This window comes from Pelophylax lessonae (genome assembly GCF_965119305.1).
Source record: "Pelophylax lessonae genome assembly, chromosome: 9".
Taxonomy (NCBI): domain Eukaryota; kingdom Metazoa; phylum Chordata; class Amphibia; order Anura; family Ranidae; genus Pelophylax; species Pelophylax lessonae.
This window is the reverse complement of record NC_138776.1, coordinates 258,118,353-258,139,901: the sequence shown is the minus strand read 5'-3', so window position 1 is coordinate 258,139,901 and position 21,549 is coordinate 258,118,353. Positions and strand designations below refer to the sequence as shown.

The window sequence follows — 21,549 nt, the reverse complement described above, 5'->3', positions numbered from 1 at the left end:
CCGGTGTTCCGTGAGAATTACCTACCCGTGAGAAAAACCTACCCTCGTCACTTCCGGTTGCACGGCACTGTGTCTAATGCGGCGTTTACATTAAAATAGCTGTGCTGCAATACGAGTGATCTCGTCTGCTATCCCTGTCACTTCCCTCATCTCGGATACTAAATATAAAAGCGGCGGCGGGTGTATGAGAACATAAATCACGGAGCCGAGACCCGCTTTTATATTTACTAGCCATGATCACGGGAGTGACAGGGACAGGAGCGGAGATGACTTATATTGAAGCACACTTGTTTTAATGTAAGCGTGGCGTGGGTAGGTTTTTTTCACGGACACCGTGATCATTTCCTACTAGTGCGCATGCGCACTAGTCAGGTCCTCAGCTCTTTCATTACGTATCCGGGGCTGGGAGCATGCGCACTGCTGCGCTGCTCAGCTGTTCCTGGCCGGAAGTGACAAGGGTAGGTTTTTCTCACGGGGTAGGTAATTCTCACGTTACACCGGAAGTGACGAGGGTAGGGAATTTTCACGGGTATGGTTTTTTCACGGAACACCACAATTGGAGAGGAAGTTATGTCAGATTTATATAGGAAGTGATATACCGACAGGAAGTGATGTAGGGTTCTAAAAATGAATTTCCGGGTCAGAGGTGAGTTGGGAGGAAGTAGAGAGGAGACAGTGCTGGAACTGGCAGCAGAGGAGGTAATAAGATATTATTTTATATTTACACCCAGTAATCCCCCCCCGTTATGTCCGTCCTCTTCCTCCATAGTCACTGTGACGTCCTTTGTCTCCAGCAGATGATATACACATATGACTGCATACATACAGTATACTGTATATGATCAATGCAAAAATATAATCAATATACTGTATAAAACCATATATTCAACTATTTGGACGTATAATGTCTCCGTAAATAGAACTTCACACTAACGTTATAATAACATTAAAACAATATATATATATATATATATATATATATATATATATATATATATATATATATATTTTTTTTTTTATGAAGTATATAAAATGTTTTAAGAAAACAAAGAATCCCTCGCCAGCGGGGAAGCTGATCCATGGGATACACAGCAGACCATTCTCTCAGGAATCAATACAGCGCTCCTGTGTTCCTCCTATTTAGGAACACAGGTCTCTGTGTTGATTCCACAAGCCCATCCCCCTCACAGTTAGAAAACTCCCCCTAGGCTCACATCCAACCCTTTGATCTCCCCTGGGTTAACCCCTTCCCTGCCAGTGTCATTATTACAGTAACAGTGCATATTTTTAACACTGATTTCTGTAGTAATGTCACTGGTCCCCCCAAAAGTGTCAAACCTGTCAGTTAGGGGTCCGATCTGTCCGCCGAAATGTCGCAGTCCCTCTAAAAATCATCACCATTACTAGTTTAAAAAAAAAAAACAATAAAAATGACATAAATCTTTCCCGTAGGTAGTAGACGTGATAACTTTTGCGCAAACCAATCAAAATACGCTTATTGTTACAAAAATATGTATCAGAAAACAAATTAGCCTAAAATGTTAAAAAACTTTGATTTTTCATTTTTTTTTTTGAGAATGTCATATAGCAGAATGTGAAAAATATTTTTTTATTTTTTTTTATTTTTAGAATTGTCACTCTTCTTTTGTTTATAGTGCAAAAAATAAAAACCGCACCGATGATCAAATACCACCAAAAGAAAGCTCTATTTGAAAAAAGGACATGAATTTTATTTGGGTACAGCGTTGCACGACCGCGCAATTGTCCGTTAAATTAACGCAGTGCCGCATCGCAAAATATGGCCGGGTCATTTAGGGGGAAAATCTTCCGGTCCAGAAGTGGTTAATAAACACAGAGCTGACCAGAGAGGTGAGGAGGGTTCTGGGAGGTCACATGACATCACTCTTATCTCTATTAATAGAACACAGACCTGACCGGAGAGGTGAGGAGGATTCTGGGAGGTCACCTGACAATATTGTTGCTTTTTCAAAGTAGACTGTTCATCTGATGAAGTCTTGTGACCATTTAAGTTTCAGAGTGCCTTCACCTCACTTCCTGAAACAGGAGAAATAATGACAAGAAGACTGTAGAAGTCACCAAGAAGATCACCTCAGGAGAGGTGAGCAGTGGTGGGAATTCTGGGACATTATCCAGTAACAGACAAGGGATGTGTCTGGATGGTGACTGTATCATTGTGTGTGTCAGGTTCCTATAAGGTGTCAGGATGTCACTGTCTATTTCTCCATGGAGGAGTGGGAGTATTTAGAAGGACACAAGGATCTCTACAAGGACGTCATGATGGAGAATCAGCCGCCCCTCACATCACCGGGTAAGAGGAGACTTTATTGTAAAGGAGAGAGCAGTACGGAGGATCCACCTAGATCCCCCATCATCTGATAAACACATAGAAACAATGTATTCAGTCAGTGTGTGTGTTTCCTACAGATGGATCCAGTAATGGGAACCCACCAGAGAGATGTCCCTGTCCTCTGTATTCCCGGGATTCCTCACAGGAAGATCACACCATCCCTCACCATCATCAGGTAGGTGGGACTGAGCAACTAAAACTGAAAAATAATTCTAAGCTATGAGACTACATTCTTATGTGTAATCTCTTGATCCTTCTTACAAATAAATTCTGTCATCTTTGGGGTTTAGGGTGAAGAACTGAAAGACATCAAAGCTGAGATTAAAGAGGAAGAAGAAGAGACGTTGATAAGTGGAGGTCAGCAGTCTATGGAGGAGGGTTGTCCTCTGTATTCCCGGGATTCCACACAGGAAGATCACACCATCCCTCACCATCATCAGGTAGATGGGAAGAACACAAAAAGTGACTCCAGGCTGAATGGAATAATATACTCTTCTTTGAGCCATTTGTCATCACAATTTTTCTTCTTTTTTTTAATTTTTAGCATAAAGAACAGATGTATGTAAAAAATGAGGTTAAAGAGGAAGAAGAGGAGAAGACTGTGATGGGTTATCAGGAGTCTACAAAGGAAGTTGAGATGATGGTGACAACTAAAGAAGAGGCACTTTTTCTAGATATGAGCACAGGTGAGTAATGAACACTAAATAAATAAACTGTTTAAGAATATATTATAATGATTGGGGATATGTAGACATTCACATCAGGTCATGTGATTTCTACAAGGACATCATGATGGAGAATCAGCCATCCGGGTAAGAGGAGACTTTACTGTAAAGGAGAGAGCAGTACGGAGGATCCACCTAGATCCCCCATCATCTGATAAACACATAGAAACAATGTATTCAGTCAGTGTGTGTGTTTCCTACAGATGGATCCAGTAATGGGAACCCACCAGAGAGATGTCCCCGTCCTCTGTATTCCCGGGATTCCACACAGGAAGGTCACACCATCCCTCACCATCATCAGGTAGATGGGACTGAGCAACCAGAACTCAAAAAGAATTCTAAGCTATGAGAACTTTCTTCTATGTAATCACATTTAACAAATGTGTTCTATCATCTTTGGGGTTTAGGGTAAAGAACTAAAAGACATCAAAGCTGAGATTAAAGAGGAAGAAGAAGAGATGATGAGTGGAGCTCAGCAGTTTATGGAAAGGGGTTGCCCTCTGTATTCCCGGGATTCCACACATGAAGATCACACCATCCCTCACCATCATCAGGTAGGTGGACTCGATGTGTGGAGCGCAGAAATATTTCTGAATTTGTGAGATGGCATTCTTCTATGTAGTCTCTTGTTTTAATAGTCCTACTACTACGTGTGAAGTGCAGCCTTTGTTGTCTGCCCCATCTTCATTTCCCGCACCTTATTTGAGGACCTAATATTTTTCGACCCCCCTCTCTTTTTTTTTTCCACGTGTTTAAATTAGTATATGTTTCATTCTTCTGTGGGTCCTAAATCTAGTCATATGTCCTGATGGGTCCTCTTGTCCTCCTTGTGCCCCTTCAATGGGGTGGGTGCGTGCTGAATGACGTGGTGCTGCTTCTTTGCTCCTGTAAGTCCAGGCTTATGTTATCATCTGCCCCTAGGGAGTGGGTCCCTGGCTTCCATGGTTTTGAGGAAATGGGGAGTAGACCTGGTTTATCTCTGCTTCAGGTTAGTAACACCTATCGGTCTTGTCCCTCCCCCGGCTCTTATGCAAAGGTACTGCAAGAGCCTGATATCAGGTCACATTCTTAAACTTGCCTAAATGTAAAAAATACATATTTCCTGACAGACTCCATGGCAGCATACGTATCGGGTTTGGCCCCGCCTCCAAACCTACCCATAGGACATCACTCCCATAAATATTTGCACCTGTTCAGCACACATGTTCCTTTTTTGTCCTCCTAACGGTTTACCTGTATCCTACCTGAAGATGGATTCCAGGAGATGGATGTCTCTGCCATTCGGGTATTGAGTTCCTCCAATAAGCCCCAGCTGTTGCGGGGTATGGAGCAGGGGTGAAGACTCTCCTGACGTGCACCTTGGCCAAAAAGCCCAGCTGCTGCGGGTGGCCTGCCCCCCTTAAAGAATTATGAAGTCCGGTGTGTGCTGTATGTTCATCCATCCCTGGTGACTAGCGGTTTGTTGGTGGTCAGTGAGTACCCCTTGCCTGTCATATTTGTTTACTCCATGGCAGCTTAAGTTATTATTTGCAGCCGTTTTTGTGTATTCTTACCTTTTCTTCTGTTGTTCCCTGGTGGCTAGGGCTTCGGGGCTGGTCGGAGCGTACTTCCTGACCGGCCGCCGGTTTGCAGGCGGTCCAACCTGCAGACTGGATGGTGTCTATAGACTTAAAGGACGCCTACTTCCATGTCCCTGTTGCAGAAGATTTCCAGAAATACCTCCGGTTTTCCGTCAAACAATTACACCTTCAGTTCACTTGCCTCCCCTTCGGGCTCTCCACTTCTCCATGAACCTTCTCGAAAGTTTTGCTGGCTGTGGTGGCTCTATTGAGAACAAAGGGTATTCATTTACATCATTACTTGTACGACCTGTTCCTCTTGTCCCAAGACAGATCTCAGCTGTTGGTGCACCTGGACCAAGTGGTGTCCACCCTTCAGATGTTTGGGTGGCTGCTAAATCTGGAGAAAAGTCATCTAATTCCCACCCAGTCCCTCGTGTACCTCTGGGCCTTGTTCAATACACTGACAGCGACAGTTTCCCTACCGGAGGAGAAAATCACAGTGGTCAGGGACAGGATTCTCCGTGCCCTCTCATCGCCTCACCTCCAGGCGCGTCAGTGCCTGAGGATTATCGGGACCATGGTAGCTGTAGCTCCCATGGTAAAGTGGGCCCTATGGAGAATGAGGCCATTCCAAAAAGGCTTTCTTCATCGATGGGACACCTTGCATCTGGATCAGACCATCTTCCTGACCCCAGCCATGAGAGAAAGTCTTCCATGGTGGCTGCAGCACGAACATCTCCTGTGCTGCCATTCTCTTGTGCCGACCTTGTGGATTGTGAAAACGTCAGATGCCAGCAGCACAGGTTGGGGGGCCAATTGCCTCTCGGAATTGGCTCAGGGCAAATGGAACTTCCCCTCATAGGGGATAGTGTCCAACATTCTAGAGCTACGGGCGGCCCTTCAAGCTTTGAAGGCGTTCCCTCACTTGACAAAAGGTCTTCCAGTGATGCTAAGACTGGACAACACCTCGGCAGTCGCCTACATACGGAAGCAAGGAGGGACACGCAGTTGGTCCTTGCTGCGAGAGGTGGAGCCAATTATGGTCTGGGCTCAAAAGAACTTGTCCGACCTGTCGGCAGTATACGTTTCAGGAATCCAAAATGTCCAAGCCGACTTCCTATCTCGTGTGCAGTTGGACAACAACGAGTGGTATCTCCACGAAGAGGTCTTCGAGTGGATCCTGAGCCTGGGGTTCTCCCGAGAGGTAGACCTTTTTGCCTCTCCTCGCAACCGCAAGTTGAGGAAATACTATGCGAGGTTCAGAGATCCTCAAGCTCTAGGGGTAGACGATCTCACGGATCTTTGGAGGTTCAACAGGGCATATGCCTTTCCTCCAGTTCCCACAATCCTACAGTTTCTCCGGAGACTCAGGTTGGAAGCAGAGGAAGTAGTGGCGGTGATTCCATTTTGGCCCAACAGGCCCTGGTTCCCTCTTCTAACACTCCTCAGCGTTCAGGAGCCGATCCCGCTGCCTTTCAGGCAAGATCTACTATCTCAAGGCACCATATTGCATCCTTGTCCAGCCTGGCTGCATCTGAAGGTTTGGCTGTTGAGAGGGGAAGGCTACAGGCCTTAGGGTGCCCTGAAGAGGCCATCGCTACACTTTTGAGTGCCAGACGGAGTTCAAACAATAAAGTGTATGAGAGAATTTGGTCAAGATTTTCCTCGCATCTGGCCACTAGGTCCAACTAGGGATGTAACGATATCAAAATCTCACGGTACGATACAATTTCGATATTGACCTCACGGTACGATATTTATTGCGATATTGTGGAAAAGCTCATGGTATTGTTAAATAGCTCATGATAGTGTTTGTGATGATAATAGTGAAAAAACACCGACATTTATTCTGCTTTTGCCAGTCAACAGGCAATTTATTGTTGTATTTATGGATCCATGACAACATAAAACACTGATCACATAGTGCTTTTAAAGTGCAAGTTGTAGTCAGAAACATCAATATTCTGTATAGTAATATTTGGTTGCATAACTGATTCTTCTGTGCAATGTTCAAGTTAAGAAGCAGCTAGAACAATTGTAAACAAACAATAGGCAATTCCCTTTAAGTGCAAACAAAGATCAAGTTAAGTCAGGTTTAAATGTGCAAGGCAAATAAAGGCAGCCTTTTAAAACTGGTATTTAGGAACATAACTTAAACTTAAATAAAATAGTCAGTCAAAAAGCCTTTAAAAAAAACACTGACCTATCATTTAGCTTATGTTCACGTTTTTCATTAGAAAGATCAAAATATCTACATTGCAAGAAAAAAAAAAACAGTAAAAAAAATCCTTAAACTCTGGTCTATGTAGTTAACAATGATTTGTTCCGCGGGACTGTGTTTATTCCTCTTGCTTTTTGACAGACACCTGTCCTTTAAATATTGTAACCCAACCACAACGATATCGAGACACGACCACGACGATATCGAGACGACCACGACGATACGATATCGCGATATCTTCAATATCGTTACATCCCTAGGTCCAACCCTCATGCATCCATCAGGATCCAGGATGTGTTAAGCTTTCTGTAGTCTGGTTTAGACCTTCCTCTATCAGTGAGTTCTCTGAGAGTCCAGGTTTTGGCTATTTCAGCCTTTACCGGTATTTCTTGGGCTACCCATACTCTAGTCCAACAATTTTTCAAAGGGGCAATGAGACTCAGGCCCCAGAAGAAGCCAAGGTTTCCTAAGTGGAATCTCCCCTTAGTTCTGGACTTTCTATCACAACGTATTCGTGACACAGATGAAACTCTTACCATCAAGGAGTTGACATTAGTGACTGTTTTCCTGGTAGCCATTACATCGGCGAAGAGAGTCTCTGAAATCTGAGCCTTAGGGGCACAGGAGCCCTTCCTAACTTTTTTCCAGATAGGGTAGTCTTGATCCCTATGCTGGAGGCTAGACCGAAGGTTATTTCAGTTTTTCACGAAAATGCGGAGATAGTCCTGCCTACCTTTAGGCAAGAAGAAGGTTCTTCTGTCCATCCGCTGGATGTTGGAAATTGCCTCAAGCAGTATCTGGAAGCTACGGTCTCCTTTCGACAGTCAGATCATTTGTTTGTCCCTTTCAGTGGAAAGAACAAGGGTCTTCGGGTTTCTTCAAGGTCCATCTCTTCTTGGATCACCCAAGCAATCCAATAGGCTTACAGGGCTAAGGGCTTGACCCCTCCAGTGGTGGTTACGGCTCACTCAACTCGGAGTGTCTCTACGTCCTGGGCAGTATCCAGACATGTCGCGCCTGAAGTGATTTGTAGAGCAGCATCCTGGTCCTCTATAAATACATTTTTGTCTCACTATTGTGTTGAGCCGGCAGCTCTTTCTTCTGTTAACTTTGGTTTACAAGTCCTGTCAGTTTGACAGAGTAAATTAAACTTTTTGTTCAGCACCTGCCCACCCTATTGTGTACGGCGAGTTATTTCCCGATACGTATGCTGCCATGGAGTCTGTCAGGAAAACGGAAAATTTATATCAAATACTTACCGTAATTTTCCTTTCCTGATGGACTCCATGGCAGCAGGAGTTCTCTCCCGGATTCTGAGGAGGATAGTTACAGAACACGTGTGCTGAACAGGTGCAAAGATTTATGGGAGTGATGTCCTGTGGGTAGGTTTGGAGGCGGGGCCAAACCCGATACGTATGCTGCCATGGAGTCCATCAGGAAAGGAAAATTACTGTAAGTATTTGATATCAATTTTCCATTTTAATAATGCACTGCATTTTTTATATCTGCCTGGAGTTCAGATTTAATAGATTTTTACTATTATTTTTGGGGTTTAGAGTGAAGAACAGATTAATATAAAAGCTGAGGTTACAGAGGAAGAAGTAGAGACGTATGTGGGGGGTGATCAGTCGTCCATGGAGGAGGTTGGGATGATTATGAAGACTGAACAGGATGATATTTCTCCACCTTTCGACACAAGTAAGTAACAGACACTGAAACTAGGGAATGAAATGTACAATTTGGATAACCCTTGAGGGTATAAAGTGAAGCTTGATAAGAAGGAGAAGCAGCAAATTTATGAGAGGGAACCGTGGTGACCGTTGATGGAGGATCTGTTGGTAGGGGTAGCTTGGCAGCTTGGTGAACTTTACTGAGAGTCTGGGTCCCTAACTTGGGGCCTGCTGCAGAACAAAACCCTTCTACGAAGCATGGCTGAAACCATGGTGTAGATGTCCTCCCATGGTGGTTTTCCTCTTTGGGTCTGACATGGTGAAGTGTACAATGAAGTGTTGTGAAGAGCTGGTGGAGGACAACCAGGGCTCAGTGCTATTCCGCTCAAAAGGTCTCTGAAGTCAGGAAAGGTGTCACTGGCAGTCGATAAGACTTGATCCTTCTGGTTTGGGGACTGGTGAAATAACTTGAAGCAAATAAACAGTGCTTCGCGGATATATAATCCTAAATTGTACTACATATATCAGATCCGTGTGTAATATGCAATATTAAAGTGCAAAATAGTGCCAATAAATATATATAAATAAAGGTAAGTATATAAAAGTGAAAAAGATGTAAAAAAGTCCAGTGTGAAATAATAAATAAACGTGCTGAAAATTAATAAATGGATATAGTCCAAACAATCATAAAAGTGATCTGTGCTCCCAAAGATGTGTGACCAGAGTGTCACAGAAGACAGCCACAACCGTGCACCCCCTTGTGAATGGGCGCTGACCTCAGCTCTTTATAAAATACGCATGAGTAAAACGATCCTATGAGACAACCATCCGCATCTTCAAGACTCCTCTTATTCACAGCTGAGAACCGGCTTGCAGTATCATTCAGTGTAACTTTAACCACTTGCCGACCGCCGCAAGTACATATACTGCGGCGGTCATCCCCTCACAGGCAAAGTGACGTACCGGTACGTCACTAGCCTGTGAGGCTCTGGGGAGCGAGCGCGCGCCGCCGGAGGCGCGCTCCCGCGTGGTCATGGACCCACCCGCGCGTGTGAGCGGCGGACCCGATGTCCGCCGCTCACTCACGATCATCCGTGACAGCGGGAGAAAGGCAAGCCGCCTGTCATTCTCCCCTGTGTAGAAACAGTGATCATACGGTTCTACTATGTAGGACCGTTGATCATTGTTCCTACACTTCAAGCCACAGCCAATCACAGTTAGAATCACGCCCCTAGGGACACACACAGCCCCTCCCTCTCAAATAAAGTTAACCCCTTCACTACCAGTGTATTTTTACAGTAACAGTGCATATGTATAGCACTGATAACTGCAGAAATGTCACTGGTAACCCCAAAAGTGTCAAAAATGTCAGTCAAGGGTCCGATCTGTCCGCCGCAATGTCGCAGTACCGTAAAAAAAAATCGCAGATCGCCGCCATTACGCGTTAAAAAAAAAACAACAAAAATGACAAAAATCTTTCCCTTTGTTAGTAAATGCAATAACTTTTGTGCAAACCAATTAAAATACGCTTTTTGTGATTTTTTGTTACCAAACATAGGTGGCAGAAAACAAATTGGCCAAAAATTTTAAAAAATTTTGATTTTTACATTTTTATTTGGGGGAATTTCATATAAAAAAATGTGAAAAATATTGTTATTTTTGCAAAATTGTCGCTCTTTTTTTGATTATAGCGCATGATCAAAAAATCGCACAGGTGATCAAATACCACCAAAAGAAAGCTCTGTTTGTGGGAAAAAAAAGGACGTCAAATTCGTTTAGGTACAGCGTCGCACGACTGCGCAATTGTCAGTTAAAGTCACACAGTGCCGAATCGCAAAATACCCCCTGGTCAGGAAGGGGGTAAAATCTTCCGGGGCTTAAGTGGTTAAGGTTTTTACACGGTTATGAGAAGTGGAGTGTCTGCAGCAGATAGCCTATTAATCTAGGACCTCAAGGTTGCTCGCAGGATTTATTCTTTTAGTATCTTTTGGTGAAATAACTTGGCCTCTATCCATGAGGTGGCACTAACCCATACGCGAGACCCATGCAAATTCAGGCAATCCAATGTACTAACAAATCACAAACGCGTTTTGGCTAATGAAGTCGTAGTCGTAACTGACTAATGAATATTAATATTTGAAGGTCCTATACAGACTCCAGTATGAACATTTTTCTGATTGATTTTGGAGGCTGAACAGGAGCCCAGATTTGAGATCGGAATTTTCCTCTTATTTCACTCGTACGGAGATAGAGCTAAAACCTTACTTAGTTATTTCTGATCTATTGAAATGTTTTACTTTTTTTTATTTTACATTTCTTCCCAACAGATGGCTGTGATGTCGGGAATTCCTCGGAGAGACATCTTCTATTATCTGCTGATTGTAAGTCAGAAGATAATGTCATCACACAGGATCCTCCAGGAGGAAATCCAAATACACAAAATATCCATCACAGACCTTCCTGTCCGGAGACATCAATGGATCCCTCTGATCAGGGGGAATCTTCTCACCAATCACATACTATGATTGCAAATATCCATTTAGGATCTCACACTGCAGATAGATCAACAGATCCTTCTAATCCCACGGAATCTTCCTTACCCCATGAAGGAGTTCCCAGAGGTGACAATCTATTCTCATGTTCAGAGTGCGGGAAATCTTTTACTCAGAAAGAAGCTCTTATTGTACACCAGGAAATTCACACAGCTGAGTGTCCTTATTCATGTTCAGAGTGTGGGAAATCTTTCACCCATCAAGGAACCTTTGTTAGACATCAGAGAATTCACACGGGCGAGCGTCCTTTTTTATGTACAGAGTGCGGGAAATCTTTCAATCAGAAAGGAGCCCTTATTAGACACCAGAGAATTCACACAGGTGAGCGTCCTTATTTGTGTTCGGAGTGCGGGAAATCTTTCACTCAAAAAGGAGCCCTTGTTGAACACCAAATATGTCACACGGGTGAGCGCCCTTATTCATGTTCAGAGTGCGGGAAATCTTTCACTCTTCAAGGAGCCCTTGTTAGACACCAGAGAATTCACACAGGCGAGCGCCCCTATTCATGTTCAGAGTGCGGGAAATCTTTCACTCAGATAGGAGGTCTTGTTAGACACCAGATAAGTCACACGGGAGAGCATCCTTATTTATGTTTAGAGTGTGGAAAATCTTTCACTCTGAAAGGAAACCTTGTGAAACACCAGAGAAGTCATACAGGTGAGCGTCCTTATTCATGTTCAGAGTGCGGGAAATCTTTCAACAAGAAAGATCATCTTGTTAAACACCAGAGAAATCACACAGGTGACCGTCCCTATTCATGTTCAGAGTGCAGGAAATCTTACGTTTGCAAAGAAGACCTTATTAGACACCAGATAATTCACACAGGTGTGCGTCCTTTTTCATGTTCAGAGTGTGGGAAATCTTTCAATAAGAAAGATAATCTTGTTAAACATCAGAAAATTCACACAGGTGAGCGTCCCTATTCATGTTCAGAGTGCGGGAAATCTTTTATTTGTAAAGGAAACCTTGTTAAACACCAAAGAATTCACACAGGTGAGCGTCCCTATTTATGTAAAGAGTGTGGGAAAACTTTCACTTATAAAGGAGACTTTGTTAAACACCAGAGAAGTCACACAGGTGAGCGTCCTTATTCGTGTTCAGAGTGCGGGAAATCTTTTACTCGGAAAGGACAACTTGTGAAACACCAGAGAAGTCACACTATGCTCTAAGTGCGGGCGTGAGTCACCTTTATTTCTCCAGCTTGTCAGTGTCCACCCCCCTGTGGTCATAGGGCTGTTTCTATGGTATATCCCCCTAATGCCACATGTGAAGGCAAACTTTTTACGAGTTTGTTTATATCTCAATAAAGTTTTATATACACTAGATTGTACGCTTCCTTGTCTTCTCTTTAAGTCATAAAAACATGACTTAGTAGTTGGTGGAGAAACCCTTGTTGGCAATCACAGAAGTCAGATGTTTCTTGTAGTTGGCCACCAGGTTTGCACACATCTCAGGAGGATTTTTGTCCCACTCCTCTGCAGATCCTCTCCAAGTCACTAAGGTTTTCGAGGCTGACGTTTGGTAACTCGAACCTTCAGCTCCCTCCACATATTTTCTATGGGATTAAGGTCTGGAGACTGGCTAGGCCACTCCAGGACCTTAATGTGCTTCTTCTTGAGCCACTTCTTTGTTGCTTGGCCGTGTGTTTTGGGTCATTGTCATGCTGGAATACCCATCCACGACCAATGCCCTGGCTGAGGGAAGGAGGTTCTCACCCAAGATTTGACGGTACATGGTGTCGTCCATCGTTCCTTTGATGCAGTGAAGTTGTCCTGTCCCCTTAGCAGAAAAACACCCCCAAAGCATAATGTTTCCACCTCCATGTTTGAGGGTGAGGATGGTGTTCTTGGGGTCATAGGCAGCATTCCTCCTCCAAACACAGGGAGTTGAGGCCAAAGTGCTCAATTTTGGTCTCATCTGACCACAACACTTTCACTCAGTTCTCCCTGTGAATCATTCAGATGTTCATTAGCAAACTTCAGACGGGCCTGTACATGGGCTTTCTTGAGCAGGGGGACCTGTCGGGCGCTGCAGGATTCCAGTCCTTCACAGCATAGTGTGTTACCAATTGTTTTCTTGGTGACTATGGTCCCAGCTGCCTTGATATCATTGACAAGATTCTCCCGTGTAGTTCTGGGCTGATTCCTCACCGTTCTCATGATCATTGAAACTCAACGAGGTGAGATCTTGCATGGAGCCCCAGACCGAGGGAGATTGACAGTTATTTTGTGTTTCTTCCATTTGGGAAATAATTTCACCAACTGTTGTCACCCTCTCACCAAGCTGCTTGGCGATGGTCCTGTAGCCCATTCCAGCCTTGTGTAGGTCTACAATCTTGTCCCTGATATCCTTGGACAGCTCTTTGGTCTTGGCCATGGTGGACCAAGAGGGGAGATCTTGCATGGAGCCCCAGACCAAGGGAGATTGACAGTTATTTTGTGTTTCTTGCATTTGGCAAATAATTTCACCAACTGTTGTCACCCTCTCACAAAGCTGCTTGGCGATGGTCTTGTAGACCATTCCAGGCTTTTGTAGGTCTACAATCCCTGACATCCTTGGACAGCTCTTTGGTCTTGGCCATGGTGGACCAAGAGGGGAGATCTTCCATGGAGCCCCAGACCAAGGGAGATTAACAGTTATTTTGTGTTTCTTCCATTTGGCAAATAATTTCACCAACTGTTGTCACCCTCTCACCAAGCTGCTTGGCGATGGTCTTGTAGCCCATTCCAGCCTTGTGTAGGTCTACAATCTTGTCCCTGACATCCTTGGACAGCTCTTTGGTCTTGATCATGGCGAAGAGATTGGAATCTGATTGATTGATTCTGTGGACAGCTGTCTTTTATACAGGTAGCAAGCTGAGATTAGGAGCACTCCCTTTAAGAGAGTCCTCCTAATCTCAGCTTGTTACCTGTATAAAAGACACCTGGGAGCCAGAAATCTTGCTGATTAATAGGGGATCAAATACTTATTTCACTCATTAAAATGCAAATCAATTTATAACTTTTTTGGATATTTTTGTTGTTATTCTGTCCCTCACTGGTAAAATAAACTGACCATTAAAATTATAGACTGGTCATTTCTTTGTCAGTGGGCAAACGTACAAAATCAGCAGAGGGTCAAATACTTTTTTCCCCTCACTGTAGTTATAGTTGGTAGGGCTTAAAAAAGACAACAGTCCATCCGGTTCAACCTGTGTGGGTGTGTGCTAGAGCTGCACGATTCTGGATAAAATGAGAATCACGATTTTTTTGCTTAGAATAAAGTTCACAATTTTTGGTATAACATCATCTTTCACAGTATACAAAAAAATTGGGCTAACTTTACTGTTTAGGTTTTTTTTTTTTTAATCAATTGAAGTGTATTTTTTCCCAAAAAATTGCATTTGAAAGACCGCTGCGCAAATACAGTGTGACATATAATATTGTAACGACCACCATTTTATTCTCCAGGGTCTCTGCTAAAAAGTATATATAATGTTTGGGGGTTCTAAGTAATTTTCTAGCAAAAATTTTAACTTGTAAGCAACAAGCGTCAGAAAAAGGCTTAGTCTTTAACCACTTGCCGAGGGCTCGCCACAGATGTACTGCGGCAGGCTGTCTCAGCTGCAAGAATCACCATACCGCGGGAGCGATCATGGGGGTGCAAGTACACCCCCATTAGCCAGCAGGGAAGCTGATTCACGGGGCCGGTGGCCGCGATTGCCGCCGGGCACCCGCGATCGCTCCCAGTGAAGAGAGAACGGCGGTCTGCTGTAGTAAACACAGCAGACCGTTGTTCTCTCAGGAATCAACACAAAGCGCCTGTGATTCTCCTATTTAGGATCACAGGTCTCTGTGTTGATTGCGCAAGCCCCTCCTCCCCCCACAGTCAGAAAACACCCCCTAGGCTCACACATAACCCATTGATTGCCCCTGAGTTAATCCCGTCTCTGCCAGTGTCATTAGCACATTGACAGTGCATATGTTTAGCACTGATTACTGTAGTAATGTCACTGGAACCCCCCCCCCCCCAAAAATGTCAGTTAGGGGTCCGATCTGTCTGCCGCAACGTCGAAGTCCCGCTAAAAATCGCAGATCGCCGCCGTTACAAGAAACAAAAAAATGAATAAAGATTACATAAATCTTTCCCCTAGTTTATGCGCAAACCAATCAATATACACTTTTTTTGACCAAAAATATGTCGCAGAATACAAATTGACCTAAAATTATGAAAAATTTGATTTTTTTTATTTTTTTTTATTGGGAATGTTATATAGCAGAAAGTGAAAAAAAAAAATATATATATTTTTTTCAGAATTAGCGCAGATCGCCGCCATTACTAGTAAAAAAAAAAATCAATAAATAAAAATAACATAAATCTTTCCCGTAGTTAGTAAACGCAATAACTTTTGCGCAAACCAATCAAAATACGCTTATTGCGATTTTTTTTTATTTACCAGAAATATGTAGCAGAAAACAAATTGGCCTAAAATGTTAAAAAATTCTAATCATTTTTTGAAACTATCGATGCTCCCTGCTGATACCACTGCTTGTGGAAGAGAACTCCACATCCTTACTGCTCTGACAGGAAAGAACCCTTTACAGTGACGGTGGTTAAACTGCTTCTCTTCCAATTTCAGTGAATGGCCGCGTGTCTTTTTAAATTTTCTTTCACTGAAAAGTTTGTTCCTTATGCTAGGATTACCAGTAAAGTATTTGTGGATTGCTATCATATCTCCTCTCCAAAGAGAATAGGTTCAGTGCTTGTAGTCTTTTCCAATAGCTGAAGTCCTCCAGTCCTTTTATTAGCTTTGTTGCTCTTCTCTGGACTCTATCCAGTTGCAGCACATCCTTCCCTAGGATTGGACGGCATACTCCAGATGCAGCTGGACTGGAGTCTATATCTGATATAGTGATATATTCGATCTCCCCAGGACTCTGCATTTACTATATCTGGTCTCCCCAGGAGCCTGCATTCACTATATCTGGTCTCCCCAGGAGCCTTCATTCACTATATCTGCTCTCCCCAGGACTCTGCATTCACTATATCTGCTCTCCCCAGGAGCCTGCATTCACTATATCTGCTCTCCCCAGGAGCCAGCATTCACTATATCTGATCCCCCCAGGACTCTGCATTCACTATATCTGATCTCCCCAGGACTCTGCATTCACTATATCTGATCTCCCCAGGAGCCTGAATTCACTATATCTGGTCTCCCCAGAACACTGCACTCACTATATCTGGTCTCCCCAGGACTCTGCATTCACTATATCTGATTTCCCAAGCGCTGCACAAACTGTTGGCGCTATATAAATCCTGTATAATAATAATAATAATTTCCCCAGGAGCCTGCATTCACTATATCTGGTCTCCCCAGGAGCCTGCATTCGCTATGTCTGGTCTCCCCAGGAGCCTGCATTCACTATATCTGGTCTCCCCAGGAGCCTGCATTTACTAAATCTGATCTCCCAAGGACCCTTAATTCACTATATATTAGTTCTCCCCAGGACACTGCATTTACTAAATCTGATCTCCCCAGGACCCTGAACTCACTATATCTTGTCCCCCCAGGAGCCTGAATTCACTATATCTGGTCTCCCCAGGACTCTGCATTCACTATATCTGGTCTCCCCAGGACACTACATTCACTATATCTGGTCTCAGTAGGAGCCTGAATTCACTATATCTTGTCCCCCCAGGAGCCTGCATTTACTATATCTGGTCTCCCTAGGAGCCTGAATTCACTATATCTGCTCTCCCCAGGACCCCACATTCACTATATCTGGTCTCCCTAGGAGCCTGCATTCACTAAATCTGGTCTCCCCAGGAGCCTGCATTCACTATATCTGGTCTCCCCAGGAGCCTGCATTCACTATATCTGATCCCCCCCAGGAGCCTGCATTCACTATATCTGGTCTCCCCAGGAGCCTGCATTCACTATATCTGGTCTCCCCAGGAGCCTGCATTCACTATATCTTGTCTCCCCAGGAGCCTGAATTCACTATATCTAGTCTCCCTAGGACACTGTATTCACTTTATCTGGTCTCCCCAGGACTCTGCATTCACTATATTTGGTCTCCCAAGGACTCTGCATTCGCTGTATCTGGTCTCCCCAGGAGCCTGCATTCACTATATTTGGTCTCCCCAGGACTCTGCATTCACTATATCTGGTCTTCCAAAATACACAGAACATGGAAATGCAATTATTTTTGTAACAAGCATAGTTTACTGCATATACAAACTGATTTTACTGTTGTGGGTTTAGTAACCCTTTAACCACTTCCCGCACAAGGCTGTCATATGACGTCGTGAAATTCGAGTGGAGATATCGGAACGATGTGTGAAGCTGCAGGCATCATTCAGATATCATCTTTTTCAGCCGGCGATTCCGTACACCAAAAGAACAATCATAGTATCATCATACAATCATGTATGGTCACACCTGAGCACATTTGACACTTTAGAATTGCAGGGAATTGTGATGAGAATTTAAAAGCGGAGTTCCGGCCTCAAAAACCACTTTGGGCCATCCGCTTGCTGAAAATCACCTAAAAAGAAATGGATAGTCCCAATTTTTTTTTTCAATTACTTACCTTGTTATTAAAAAAATATACTTACCTTTCTTCCCCTTCCTCCCTCTGCGGCCGCGCCGTCACATCCTGCTTGCATTGATTCCTGGGAGCTGAACGTCATCGCTCCCAGGAATCAATGCGCCTTCACAGGAACCGCTCGTCACTTCCTGGGCAGGCGTGTCATTCCCTGCTAAACAGCTTCTGGGCATGCCCAGGAGCTGTGCAGGGATGACGCGTCTGCCCCGGAACTGACGAGAGGGGGCCGGTGCAGGGCATTCTGGGACCGAAGAGGACGCCCTGGCTTCAGCTGCCCACACCTGAGATGGCAGCGCTGGACAAGAAATTTTCAAGGTATGTATTTCTTCTAATAGGTAAGTGCAACCTGGGACAGTTCAGAGGCTATCCATTCCGAAATGCACTAGCCCTGACTGTCCCGGGGGTATTTTTTATCTCAAAAACGTTTCTGAGGCCGGTGTTGTAAAATTGTGTCGGACCCGTGAAAAAATCGGACCTCGTCACTTCCGGCTGGTGCGAGCCCCGGTGCGCATGCGCACAAGGTCCGAGGAAATTCTAAGATTTAGCGAACAGCTGATTGAGAGGAGGAGGGGCTGAGGTGGGATGCACACACCGCCGCGGGAAAATTGCTGTCACGGGCGAACCAAAGCTGCTAGAGACCCCAAAATTCTATCGCAGGTAGCCAAGACGCTCCCCTATAGCTGATAGAAATTTAAGGTCTCGGGGATGAAAGGGCGCGGAGCAGCGACCCCGTGGGTCTCGGGGGTGAAAGGGCGCGGAGCAGTGACCCCAAGAACCGGGGACCACTGCTCCGCACCCTTTCATCCCAGAGACCCCAAATTTTTAACAGCTGTAGGGGAGCGTCTTGGCTAGCTGCGATAGAATTTTGGGGTCTCTAGCAGCTTTGGTTTGCCCGTGACAGCAATTTTCCCACGGCGGTGTGTGCGTCCCACCTCAGCCCCTCCTCCTCTCAATCAGCTGTTCGCTAAGTCTTAGAATTTCCTCGGACCTTGCGCGCATGCACACCGGGGCTCGCACCAGCCGGAAGTGACAAAGTCCGGAATTTTCATGGGCCCGATAAAATTTTAGAACACCGGAACTCTGCTTTAAACTTTAGGCAGAAGTAGCGCAGCTGAATTGGAGAATTATTCCAACTCTGCTACTTTGGCCTCAAGTTTAAAATTCCCTTTTCAATTTCCTGTAATTCTCTCTTTATTGAGTAGACCCTATAATCTGATGATAAGTAGGCAGAGATTAATTATGCGGAGTGGGTGGAGCTTCGGGGAAGTGGGTGTGGTAAGTAATTGATATCTGTGCTGCAAAGTGTCCCTGGAAATTTTTTTTTAGATGTTGACAACTATGAGCGCGCGGTCCGGAAGTGGAGATCATTTCCAATTGTATTGAGTGGAACAAAAAGACGATTCATGGTGGAATGTAGACAGGGAGAGTCTAGGGGGGACGAAGTGATGTCAGGCGCAGACAGGAGGCGATGTAGAGACAGGAAGTGATGTAGAGACAGGAAAGGAGGTATCTAAAGACCCGGAAGTGATATAAAGCCCAAACAGGAAATTCCTGGTGAGAATAGGGTGTTGTGAGAAAGTAGAGAGAAGACGTTGGCGTTGGAAGCAGAGGAGGTAACAACCCCATTATGTCTGTCTTTCTCCTCCTATATACGCTCACCGGCCACTTTATTAGGTACACCTGTTCAATTGCTTAGTAACACAAATTGCTAATCAGCCAATCACATGGCAGCAACTCAATGCAATCTAGACACGGTGAAGACAACTTGCTGAAGTTCAAACCGAGCATCAGAATGGGGAAGAAAGGGGATTTAAGTGACTTTGAATTGGCATTGTTGTTGGTGGCAGAAGGGCTGGTCTGAGTATTTCTGGAATTTTCAAACACAACCATCTCTTGGGTTTAGAAAAAATGATGGGGAGAAGAGAAAATATCCAGTGATCGGCAGTTGTGTGGGGTAAAATGCCTTGTTGATGTCAGGAGAATGGGCAGACTGGTTCCGGATGATAGAAAGGCAACAGTGACTCAAATAACCGCTTGTTACATTAAAGGTATGCAGAATACCATCTCTGAACGCACGACACATCCAACCTTGAAGTAGACAGGATACAGCAGCAGAAGACTGGAGATGGGCTCGGGCATGTTCAAGTTCCCACGTGCCCGATCATGCCAGGGAGCCGACACTGCACTCCACTAATCACAGGTAGTGAGACATTTCCTGATCCGCAGCTGCACAGACCTGGAAATGTCTCGGTGCCTCTGATTAACGGAGTGCAATGAAGGCTTCCTGGCGGGATCGGGCACGTGGAAAGTCGAACACACCCAAGCCCATCTCTACAGAAGACCACACCGGGTGCCACTCCTGTCAGCTAAGAACAGGAAACTGAGGCTACAGTTCAAACAGGATCACCAAAATTGTACAATAGAAGAATTGAAAAACGTTGCCTGGTCTGATGAGTCTCGTTTTCAGCTGCAACATTCAGATGGTAGGGTCAGAATTTGGCGCAAACAACATGAAAGCATGGATCCATCCTACCTTTTTTTTTTTTTATAAATTCGTTTATTGAAACAAAAAAAAAAGGCACATTACAAGCCACCATATAAACACAGTAAGCAATAACAATGTAAAAGTAGGAAACAGAGCTCTCGGCCCATTCAAACAGCGTGGAATAACAGGACAATAACATAATGGAACAAGGGGGCGTATAGCCCCGGATACTGAAACAGAAGCATTCCGACCCCCTAGAACCCAGCACATAGGAAAATATGGGACCAAGTGTAAAGTCAGGAACTCAAGGGCCATCTCGGGGCAAACCCCCGTCACCACCGGCATCCATCACATGGCCGGTATCAGGCGCGCGGGGGGCCGCCCCCCAACGGTCTCCCAAGAACCTCTCAGGGGCAGGGGGGGATCGACACCAGTACGTCCGTCTGGGAGCAAGATCTGGATCTTGACGGATAAGAGTAAGCCAGACAGAATAATAATAAAAAAGGGGTATAGGAGAGACAGCAAGGAGAAAGAGAAATGAGAAGAAACAAGAGGGGTAAGGGAGAAAGATAAGGGGGGAGGGGGGGTGGGGGACCGCGCGGCCCACCAGCACCCACAGTCACAGAGCCTCTAGAGCAACAAATCACGGTATTCCGTAGAGAATGTAAACTCGTGCCAGTAGAACCAGCGTTTCGTAAATTTCTCTCTGGTTCCCCTCTCCGTCGCCATCAGATCTTCCATTTCATTAATGCATTTGACTTTTTTAAGCCACATGGCTATGGTAGGGGGCTGGGTCTGCTTCCAAAGGGGGGGGATGCAACTCTTCGCTGCCGTGAACAATAACGGCAAGATGGACTTCCGATATGACGCCCTCGGGAACTCGTGATGGTGGAGCAGGAAAAGCGCAGGGTCCATCCTACCTTGTTTTAACGGTTTAGGCTGGTGGTGGTGTAATGGTGTGGGGGATATTTTCTTGGCACACTTTGGGCCCCTTAGTACCAATTAAGCATCTTTTAAACCCCACCCCCTACCTGAGTATTGTTGCTGACCATGTCCATCCCTTTATGACTACAGTGTCCCCACCTTCTGATGGCTCCTTCCGGCAGGATAATGCACCATGTCACAAAGCTCAAATCATCTCACCACTGGTTTCTTCAACATGACAATGAGGTCACCATACTTCAATGGTCTCCACACTCACCACATCTCAATCTAATAGAGCACCTTTGGGATGTGGTGGAACAGGAGATTCGCATCATGGATGTGCGTCCGACAAACCGGCAGTAACTGCGTGATGCTATCATGTCACTATGGATCAATATCTCTGAGGAATTTTTTCCAACCTTGTTGAATTTATGTCAAGAAAAATTAAGGCAGTC

At 44.8% G+C, this 21,549-nt stretch overlaps 1 protein-coding gene across 1 annotated transcript in view; it reads left to right on the top strand.

The window, feature by feature from the left end:
• LOC309564405 (uncharacterized protein) overlaps nucleotides 1-21,549 on the top strand; it is a 338,567-nt gene that overhangs the window by 206,099 nt on the left and 110,919 nt on the right. The window contains 3 exon segments of the mRNA XM_082269033.1: nucleotides 2,659-2,808; nucleotides 8,433-8,574; nucleotides 10,874-12,175. Coding sequence (XP_082125159.1) covers nucleotides 2,659-2,808; nucleotides 8,433-8,574; nucleotides 10,874-12,175 — 1,594 coding nt within the window.